The sequence below is a fragment of the Pollicipes pollicipes genome, unplaced genomic scaffold (assembly GCF_011947565.3).
Source record: "Pollicipes pollicipes isolate AB1234 unplaced genomic scaffold, Ppol_2.1 Scaffold_7262;HRSCAF=8765_pilon_pilon_pilon, whole genome shotgun sequence".
NCBI classification, from domain to species: Eukaryota; Metazoa; Arthropoda; class Thecostraca; order Pollicipedomorpha; family Pollicipedidae; genus Pollicipes; species Pollicipes pollicipes.
In genome coordinates, this window is record NW_023597055.1 from 15,892,920 (window position 1) to 15,903,644 (window position 10,725).

Genomic DNA, 10,725 nt, shown 5'->3' on the forward strand with positions numbered 1-10,725 from the left:
GTCTCGGGATCACAGCGGCTTCACCCGATGACAGCTCTGGTTGAGACTGGTCCAGCCCGACCAATCCGTTGGTAATTAGCCATCGATCTCGCGCGGAGAGGGAGCAGAGCCCAGAGGCGCACACAGACGGCTGAATCAGTGAGGCGCGGCTGTTGGCCGGAAAGAAGCGAACACGCTCGCATGCTATTTGTTTTCTGAGAAGTTGAGCGATGACCTTCGCTCGCTCCCCTCGCCCTGTGTGCGCCCGTGGCTGTGGCTCAGTGACCGCTCAGCTGATGTCCGGCAGCTTCCGCTCGCTCGCTCGGTGTAACCTGTCTAGAGGGCTCCACGGCTTGGACAACCTATGAGTAAGTACCATTCATATGGAATAGGTAACGTGTTGTCTCAGGTTTGGAGAACATTTCGGGCATGGATAAGGGCAGAGGTAAGACGGCTACAAAATGACGAGCAGGTACCTCAACATGGCACAGTGCTGCTGCTTGCATTCATTTCATTCACAAGGAGCATCATTCAAGCTATTTTTGCAATTATCAGTGTCCAAACATGCGTTTCGATGCAAACTTCCCTGAAACTTCCCTTCCCGCAATTTAGAACTGCATTGCTGCAAAAATGTAAACAGAGCGATAGCGAGTGAGCACAGCTGATAATGAATCAACAGCGGATGGGAGTGCGTCAATTCATAGGTAGCGTGGTGGGTTGGGCAAAGGAAACCCTACCCGTGAGTATCCGTGAGGGCCTCTAGCTCTGCCTCCGCGAACATTTTCGATGCGGTAATCCTCCACGCATAGTTCGAATCAGCGCGAAAACGATTAACCCAATCTGTGCAACACGAGTGTCGCCTGTAGCCACCAGAGTTTGTGGTGGCTACGTTGGTGCTAATGCATGCTGCATCTCCAGAGTGCGGAATTAAAAGCATGGAACTTTAAATTAGCCGGGATAATAGGGGGCTCGAGCCGTTTTGTATGCGCGGTGAGAGCGCGCCCGCTTGAGGGCTAATGCTGTTGGAAGACGATGAATGGGTGTCCGTGTGTTGGATGTTTTTCATCTTCTGTATCTTTGACACCGGGTTGCAATATCCACGCTTCACTGCGGCATGCACTATTGAAAAAATGCATAGATACATGAACAGAGCGATAGAGAATAGATGCATAGAGCGAATGACTCCCTTAAGACAAGTGACTTCATTTCGGGGGATCTTCATGTGAAATGCAGGCTACTTTACAATGTTGATAAATATTCAGTAATCTGGGCTACACATGCATGCCACGCACGAATTACGTCGCATAAAATAGCGTGGTGCCTGCAAGTTTTTTTAACTCAACCATCAACGCCTTGACGTCAACGTCCGCTGAGAGCCACGCAATTGCGTGAAACGCAGTCGCCATGAAATTCATGCCTTCCAGTGCACGTCTTCAGTACACCTGTCTTCTTACAAGCAATTTTACAGGAGGTCCTTTCACACAATCTGGCGACTATCACTGTCGGAGTCGAGAAGTACGTCCTATGTGCATAATCAGCATACAGCTTTGTCATGACTGTGTCAACGCCAGGTTAATTTAAAGTGAATAAAAGCCATGTAGAACCGTCAACAAGGCAAAGTTGGCCGAATTAGCAGTCAGTCTACGGGCTAAGCTGTAACTGTTGCCCCCCACCCCCTCTTGTGCTGACGACTCAACTTAAGTAATTGCAGTGACAGTGATGTATAAATATCGCAAGAAACGCCCAGTGGAGCGTTTTAATTTTCGGGTATCTTCAAATTGCCCCCAAAGAGATAACATGAAACAAAAGTCACGAAAAGTAGACATGCCATGCCCCATCTGCATTTCTTGTTCCTACCTCTACGCGTAGCGGGTAACTAACTTTCCACGTAGCGGGTAACTAACTTTCAGTTGTTTTTTTTTGGGGGGGGGGAGGCAATGATATTAAGGTCTCGTGCCGCACGTTATAACAAAGCCGGACGGCGTCAGATCGACCCCTCCAGCCTTGTGCAGCCGATGTCCACGCCGATCGGGTCAAACACCGCCCTCCCCGGAACTCCGGCCCTCTGACGCCGTGCTTCGGGTCAAACATCCTCCCGAAGGACTACGGCGGCGTCAATGTAACGGTGACGGCCTGAGCGGTGTCCCCGGGACGCCAGCCCTGCGCCGCTCACCTGCGGTGTGCGGTGTGCGTCGCCTGAGGTGTTCCAAAGTAGTCGTGTCCGGCTCGGATCGGCCGCGGCCTGCGCTGGTGGGAGAGCTGGCTGTCCGCCGCTCGAGGCGCTGCTCCGGGCGCGACTCCTGTGGCGTCCCCGGTTGCTGCCAGCGTCGAGCGCCGGGGCCGACTGACTCGACTGCGGCCCGCGTCGCCGCCGACGACGCGTCGGCAGGTGTGACGTCATCTCAGGTGACGCCACACGCGTCCGGTAGCGTCACCGGACGCGGTTTCCGGGGTCGGGAGGCTTCCCAACCGAGGCGAGCGGCAGTGTGCCCTGGGGAAATGTGTGGCGTCAGCTTTTGGCGCTGCATAGGTCGACAATGAGCTGCCCGGGAGCATTAGCCCACCAGGAGAGGGACAGCTCACGTCCGGGCAGACAGGACAGGACACGCGTCTGGGACATCAGCTGAGGTCCGGGGCCACGCGTTGCCTCGTTGATCGCTGCGGCAGTGGATTTGGGACGCATGTAATATACACTCGGTCGGAATCCCGTGGCTCCGTTAACGTGATTTACTGCATCTCACTGGATCGTGTATTTACAAGCCTATAAATGTGCCTTTGAAACGCACTTTGTATCGATCTTTTATTCCTTATTGATAACCTCTGAATCATAGGAAATGCTGCAATGAATGCTCAATTCAACTCAACAGCGCAAGACACGGAACGCAGTATCTATCAATCGAATCGTTGTTTGCAATCGCTTCCGGTGCGTCGCCGCCAGGAATGACGGTCCTTGTTCCTCAGTTTTAGGTGATAAATCTTACTCAATTCAGAAGTGTCGAGGAAGCATCAACAATGACTTAAGTTCCAGACAACGAACGTTGTGGTGACGGACAACCGGGATGTTTCTGCCTTTTTGGCGAGCCGGTCTGTTAGTTAATTGATGAGAAAAAGAACAGCACAAGTAGCCTGGCAGGTTTGCAGACTATTTAAGCAGCGCCGTCAATCTCCATGAAAAGTTAAAGCGCCAGTCTTTACATATTTAATAAGTTCGTGATTTGTTCATTGCGTGCGAGATGAATTACGCATTTCCTCGAATGATGGCGGGACCTAGCCTGGGGACAAGAGAGGACACATCACACAACTCTGAAAGCTACCAATGCGTCTTTTGCTTTGCAGCAAATAATGGAGCTGAGACCCCACACCCGCCGTGGTCGTGATGATCGGCTGTTGGTGCTAACGGTGGTAGTGTAAAAATCAGATTATCTGGTAGCACTATTTTGAACGTTAAAACTCGTAATAATAATTTGCAACCCTGCGGGGACACCGGCTGGAAGCGAAGCGAACAGATCTACAAACCGTGCTCACCTGGCTGTTTTCCTAGAGGCTCACATTTCTATGGATTAGTTGGCACTTTACGCTCACAAACGCTTAGACCCTGTGCAAATGCACCAGGTATCGAGTGCTACAACAAATCGTAGTGCGGGAACACATTCGTCGATTTGAAACAAAAAGGCGACCGTGGAACTGGGAATGCAGCTTTCCAAACCAAATGCAGGAGGTGTGTCTACAGTCAAACGCACGCTTTAAGATGCACACATTATGTTTTTAGACCCGCACGTGAATGCCTTTAATGCCCTGCGTATTTTTAGTTCAAATCTATTTTTAAATTTTTCGGAGCTCAAAATCTACCGTGTTCCTATTATCAAGGCTTTCTCACTGTTAATTCAGAGCATAAACCTTAAAATTTGCAAGTATGAGTAAAACAATGAAAGCTTTGCAATTTAACCGTCCGACAAAAACGCTTAAGCTTAAAGAGATTCCCATTCCGAAGGTAGAGAAGGGTGACGACGTTTTAGTTAAAGTTGTGTACTGCGGCATCTGTGGTACGGATCTGCACGCCATCAAAGCGAACTACCCCACTGCCGAGCATGACGTGACCTTGGGACACGAAATTTGTGGAGTGGTGACAGAGATTGGGGCCGACGTCAAGACTCTCAAAGTTGGCGACAAGGTCACAGTTGATCCGTACAGAGGCTGCTACAAGTGCAGGTACTGTGCCAGCGGAAATCCTCAATACTGTCTTCACGAGGGCCCCAAGAACGCTCTGGGCTTTTTCCGCGACGGAGGATGGGCGGAATATTGTCTGGCCCCAGCACAACAGGTTCACAATATCCCCGACTCCATGGGTCTCGGCTTAGACCTGGCCTGTCTGGTGGAAACGCTCTCCACCATTCAGCACGGTGTGGACAGAATTGGGATTGTGCCGCATGACGCCAACGTTCTCATCATTGGAGCAGGCATCATTGGCATTCTGTACGCGTGCATCTTCCATTTGCATGGACACAAGAATGTTATCATTTCGGAGCCGTCCAATGAACGTCGTGCCCGTATTGACGTTCTTGAGCTGGGCTACAAGGCGATGGCGCCCGACCAGACGAGGGAAATGATGGCGAAGGCGGCCGAGGACCTCGATGCGTTCGGACTGGATTACGTCGTTGACTGCTCTGGTTACGCCCCGGCCGTGGAGGAGGCATTCCAGTGGCTGCGGAAGGGTGGACATCTCTGCATCTTCGGAGTGGCGCCACCCACTGCTCGAATCAGCATCGCACCCAACCAGATGTTCCACAAGGAGCTCAAGATCCTCGGCACATTGACCAACCCTTTCTGCTACCCGAAGGCCACAGCCCTCACTGCCGCGATGGGAATGCGCTATCTCTCTTATGAGAAGTTGGCCATTCAAACATTTGATCTGAAGGATTATGAAAAGGCTCTGAGCTCTTTGGCAAGCGGAGTTATTTCAAAGGCCGTCTTTAAATTCTCGGAGTAAGTTTTAACCACTGTGTGCACTAATTAACTTTAGAAGTTCTTACAATGAGGATTTCGTAATCTTAGCTAATTCCGATACCTCCTGGCAACATAAATTAACCCGTTTTGGAAGAAAACGAACGCCATCCCAAATGTAGCCTGGCAATAAATCTAACCGATGACAAAGTCTTTTTGGGGTGTATGCAGGACCTCGATTTCGAAATACGACAGAATGCATTGTCTCCAATATGCTTTCACTTATCCTATCCAATCCGTTGAATAGAGCATAAATACCGAGAATGTGACTGAAATAGGAATGGAAAAATCATATATATATATATATATATATATATATGTATGTATCTCTCTCTCTCTCTCTCTCTTTCTTCATATAAATATACATCACATATCGTCATGTAATGTCAATTTATGTGAATTTAGAACTTCATGGGTTGTATTATATCAGCAACGTCTAGCGGCGCGCAGCGAATTAAACGCAAGAGAGCAGCGCTCTGGACGCTTTCAAATGCTCACAGAAGTGTACAATTAATGTCCGACATTTCAGTGCATTCTGAAAATTGATCTATGTATTGCATTCCAAAGTCTTAGACTCTTGATGTTTTGGGATTAAAAATCCTTTTGAGTATGTGCTTCAAAGTTCTTCTGGAACCTCTTCCGAGAGATCCTTTAGGATTCGAACTATTTCTGAAGCTCAGTTAAAAGCACCTTTCTGGCACTCTGTGACATTGCTCAGTCACCCTTTAGGATTCGGTGGTGCTCTTTGTTAATTTTGTCCGTAGATCGTTTTGAATTATGGTCTTCTCTTGAGACCAAGTAATTGCATAGCTGACGAAAGACTGTTTAATGAGTCAAACAATGGAATAACCAGGCAGTCGTGACGTATAGCTGAAATAATTCTGCGTACGGTAAAGATGCAAAGGCTGTCCGAGGAAGCAATGGAGCGCACATATACCCCAGTCAAGACCTATCAAATAATTTAAGTCACCGCCTTCAGAGAAAAGGGTTCACCGTCACGATAATGCGTCACGCTCTCCTCTTCCGGCCATAGAGGATGTTGCAGTCCCATGCACTGTGAGCAGCATGAGAATGTAACATCGTCATGCTGGCATGGTTCTGGTAGAAGAGTGGTGCTCTCACATCGAAACATTACCGTTGACATCTCAGGCTCTCGTGCGCTGGTGAGCTTTGCATGAGGAGGAGCGGGATTCACGTGACAAGCAGACCAATTTGCGTGGCATATCGCCATTTCAGTGCCAAGTGCTACTTAAATATTTAGCTGGTCCTGGCTCCCACCGTTCTATTTCCGTCTCAAAGAAAGCTGACGTCCTAAATTGTAGGTTAACTTGGGCAAAGTTTCTCGTATGAGTCGACGTAGAGAGATGATATTTGTCTGGTACGTTGCGCTCTGCCGTCCGAAGAAGAAAACGTGACATCTTACAGTAGTGGCGTCGGGGACGAGTCGGAAAGACAAATTTCCCCTCCCCCACCCCACCAAAATTCCAAATTTGGAAAAGGTGCACAGAGTTTTCAATGATAAATGGATCCAAAGGAGCTCTGACCTGACTAGGTCAAATTAAGTATTTTCATGTGTGACTATGTTTTGCCCTTCTCATCTTTGCAAAAATGTAGCATAATAAGGGATTCAGTTTTGCAACAACGTCGAAAAAAAATTCGGGGAGCTCCGATTTTTCACGAATCCGAAATGACGTCATGTCAATTGGTGCTACAGATTTACCCACTGGGCTTGAGAAAGAATGGCCGATTTTCGTGCTCCGTGATCCGAAACTAGCCTCGTCATATATTTATTTAGCTGCTTGCCATGCTTATAGCATTTGAGCCCCACGGAACGACCATGCTGAGTTGAGCTTGCCATGCGCAGGCATTCGGCAAACCATTCGAAGCAGGTGCTTACAGCGTGGTCTCCTTGACTCTGCACTTCAGTGCGACAACTCTTAAGCTTTCAGCAAATCACAGCTCGTAATCTCATCCCTCGTTTTACCGGCATCTGCCGCGTCTTCCGGACTACCCCTAATGCAAACTGACGGCCAGCTCGCGGTCAATAATAATCCATGGTGCCGCCAGCGATCTCCCAAAGCCTTGGTCGCGCGCCGGCTGACTATCAATCAGCTGACTGCCAGCCGACCAATTTGCGAGTGCTTTCGGCGCGGTGGAACCGGTTGGCTCGTCAAAGTTCCGTTAGCTGCCCCCTCATTAGCGAGCGCTCCGCCAGGCTTATGGCAGCATGAGTCCCAGCTGATGCGTGCTGCTGATGTACCCGGAGAGCCTTTTGCGGGAAGATTTCTACACCCGTAGCCGTCCTCTAACCATACAGTCGCATCCGTGCCCACCCGTTACCGCTCGATATGTAGGTGCTACACGCCTACCCGCCCGCCGGATTTTATTCTACCAGCCTGTGTGTCCGACCGTTTGAAATTCCCAGGTGCTATCCCACAATTGGTTAGCGGAACATCAGTTATATAATGATTGAGTCCATGATCGTTTCATCCAGTTATTACTAGTTATCCACTTGCTATGGGAGGATGTGTTATGCGGAAAGCATACACAGGCCTATTGTGAAGTGTCACTGTTGTTGTCATGCAAGTCTATACGATTATGCGATGTTCATACCATATCTGGAAAAAGTAAGCAGCGCATTTAGGTAAGCCGCCTCCGTGGTCTGGGGGAACGATGCTGGACTCGTAATCCAGCGGCACTGGGTACGAGTCCCAGAGTGGGCGCATTGTTTGACCCGACTGAAACAGAAAGGCCGGCTGGCAACTGGCCAACGAGGCTCAACCCAGACCCGAGGCGGCCGTGTCGCAGCATTGTGCGGCACGTAAAACCCGAAAGGGCGGAGGCAAAATCAGCTGTTGAACTGGACGGCACGCTTGGGTGGTCGGTTCGGGGTACACTCAACAAGCCATGCTTAGCAGGTACTCTGAATCCGAAGTCACCCATACAAACCATTCGTGATAAATTTTTTAAAAAATCACGTTCAGTGTTCTTTGAGCTCCACTCATCCATGCAGAGCAAGGTGAATTGTGGTAGGATGTCTCCACTTCGACATGAAAAGTTAGCTTTCGCAAGTGCACTAACAAGAACGCACTTTTTAATTTGCTCTCAAGCATGAACACATTTTATCGCTACGCCATATCCGACGATTGTGCCTTAGCTCGCCAAAACAAGCTGAGTGCAGCGACCATGAGCAGCTCAAAAGCAAAAAAATCACGACTCACACGTATCTGACCTCAGCTAGAAGTTGTACCAATAAGTAAGATGATCCCTGAGCCCGAGATAATGCCAGTCATAGGTCTTGGCAGTGGATCATCAGCTAATGGTGTCATTAAGTGCTGCCCTTTTACTCAGCGTACAGTAGTACCGTGGCCTTTTTATTGCATACATAGGTATAAAATTTGACACGTATTGTATACTAGCCGCTGAAGACTGGTTCCAGATGTTAATGTAGCAGCAAGCCGTGGAGGCTTTAATGCCTTTGGCAGAGGAACGGAGCAGCTGGGGACCACGCTTGTAAAATGTTTTTATTTGTGGAGCCACAGCTCGGTAGGCTGACCATACATCAAGAATGTGACTTTGGATTTTGAGTTTTAAGTATTGACAATATAACCAATGTCCCCTAGATAACGTTGTATAACCGGTTACTCCTGCTATATTGAGGATCGATAACGGAAAAATTCTGAAGTCAGCACACGGTAGCTCATGCCTTTCGGGGGTATTCCATACGCAGACATTTCAGACTGAGTGCCCAAATGAACGTTAAAGGACAGGAAGTGTCGATGCAGACACAGCATTCATTTCCAATTTCCGTGTGAGAGTTGCACAACGTACGCTGGAACTTTCGTTTCGCTGACTGGGCTGCCGTTGGGCTCCTACAGGATTTCCTGCAACACGCGACTTCAGTTTGATGTGGACTGGTCTGTATTCGAATCCTTTCAAAAACCTCGTTCTTTTATCACAAGCTATTTCCAACAAAGTGAAGCTATATATTAGCGCTGCATAGAAAGTACCGAGTGAAAGCTCTATTCGTTATTTGACGAATTCATAACATTTCCGACCTCGCGTACAGCCCTGCTAGATTAATGACGTTTTCCACTTTCAAGTTAGCTAGGCTATAGTTTGACAGATTTATGTATGGTAAGACGTTCTTTGTTCCGTCCGCAATCCTCTCGAATCTCCTCGTAGTGGGGGCCGTGAATGGAAATGGCGGTTCAACTCTGGTTGAAACGGTGTCAGCTGTGATGGCGGAAGCTGTAAAAATGTCATGGCTAAGCCGCCGAAGACGCCGCATTTTAGAAGTGGTGTGTGATTCTATGCTGTTTCATGACCTATATCACCGCGCCACTCAACATTCAGAGATAGGTATGATTATTTTTAAGATTATTAATGCGTGCAAAAAAGCGTGTTTGTTGTGCCGGCGTTGTATTGCAAATCGGAGCTGAAGATTACACCGATGCATGGCGTACTTGCAGTTAACAGCTGCTTAGAGCTTGCCGCATTATACTTTATACCTCGTGCGTTCTCCACGTTGACAATAACTCGTACATGTTAATATGTGTTACAGGACGTGATTTCAGCTAAAGACACGAAAAGTCGATACGCTGCTTCATGAATACACTTAAGCTGACTCCAGAAATGTGCACAAGGTTCCTGTTTTGATAGTCATGGTGCTCATCAGCATTAGCAGCCTCCATTTCCACCGATGATTTAGACAGTGCACCATCTGATGACAGCGAAACACGTATGTTGGAGAGCACCCGTCAAGAGAAAATGCGGTTACTAACATTCATTTTGTGAAAAACTGCAGCTTATTTTTATCATGGCGAAGCACTGTTAGATGTGCTTAATAAAAGGCTAAAACGCAGGCATCGCAAAAAGGGCCGTTTTGTGGCATGCAAGCTGTCTTTGCGCGTCATGGCGGGAGGATGCATTAAAAAGTAACAACAGAGGGCACTGCGAAATTCGGGTCTGTCATTTCTATGAACTCATCAAAATTCACCCTCGTAACGACTCAGGAAGTCTGCGTCAGTCACATAACCGCACGACAGATTCTGGAAAATGACTTCAAACTCTCCTTCGAAAGTGGCCATCAACCAGAAGCTGGCAGAAACCGATAACAGCGTCGGATGACATTTGCCGCCTGGCTGGAGACAAAGGCTGAAATAGATCTCAGGTTTCTGAGCCGGTTCTGGGTCAGCGGCGGGGCCAAGTTTCATCTGATTCGGGAGGTGAACATCCAAACTACCGGATTTGGACCCTGGAGCTACCAGACGTCGTGCTGGAGAGGCCGCTGTGCAGTGCAAAGGTAACAGCATGGTGTGCCACAAGTTTCAGCGACCCCGGTGGCCCTTCTGCCATTGCGCAGATGGCACCTAAGTTCCAACGTCACCGTGATCACCGAGCATATCGCTGTCGCTACCAGCACCGTCGCTGACGACACTATCCGTCTGCCGCCGCCGCCTCCGACGTCACCAGAGGCGTAACTCCGGAGTTGCTGTCGTCACCGACGCCACGTCTGCCGCCGCCGTATCCGACGTCACCAGAGGCGTAACTCCGGAGTTGTTGTCGTCACCGACGCCACGTCTGCCGCCGCCGCCTCCGACGTCACTTAAGGCGTAAAATCAGGAGCTACTGTTGTCGACGTCACGTCTGCCGCCGCCGCCTCCGACATCACCAGAGGCGTCAACTCAGCAGCTGCTATCGTTGACGTCACGTCTGCCACCGGCGCTCCCAGTGCTGATGTCA

At 49.1% G+C, this 10,725-nt stretch overlaps 1 protein-coding gene across 1 annotated transcript; it reads left to right on the plus strand.

Annotated features, from left to right (window-relative positions):
* The first annotated feature begins 3,783 nt into the window (after positions 1–3,783).
* LOC119113973 (D-arabinitol dehydrogenase 1) lies at positions 3,784–5,131 on the plus strand. The gene has a single exon (XM_037238215.1). The coding sequence runs from the start codon at positions 3,893–3,895 to the stop codon at positions 4,964–4,966; it is 1,074 nt and encodes a 357-aa protein (XP_037094110.1). The 5' UTR covers positions 3,784–3,892; the 3' UTR covers positions 4,967–5,131.
* The last annotated feature ends 5,594 nt before the right edge of the window (positions 5,132–10,725 follow it).

Bases quoted from the DNA above. Each gene is read 5' to 3' on its own strand.
- LOC119113973 (XM_037238215.1), top strand. From the start codon at position 3,893: ATGAGTAAAACAATGAAAGCTTTGCAATTTAACCGTCCGACAAAAACG.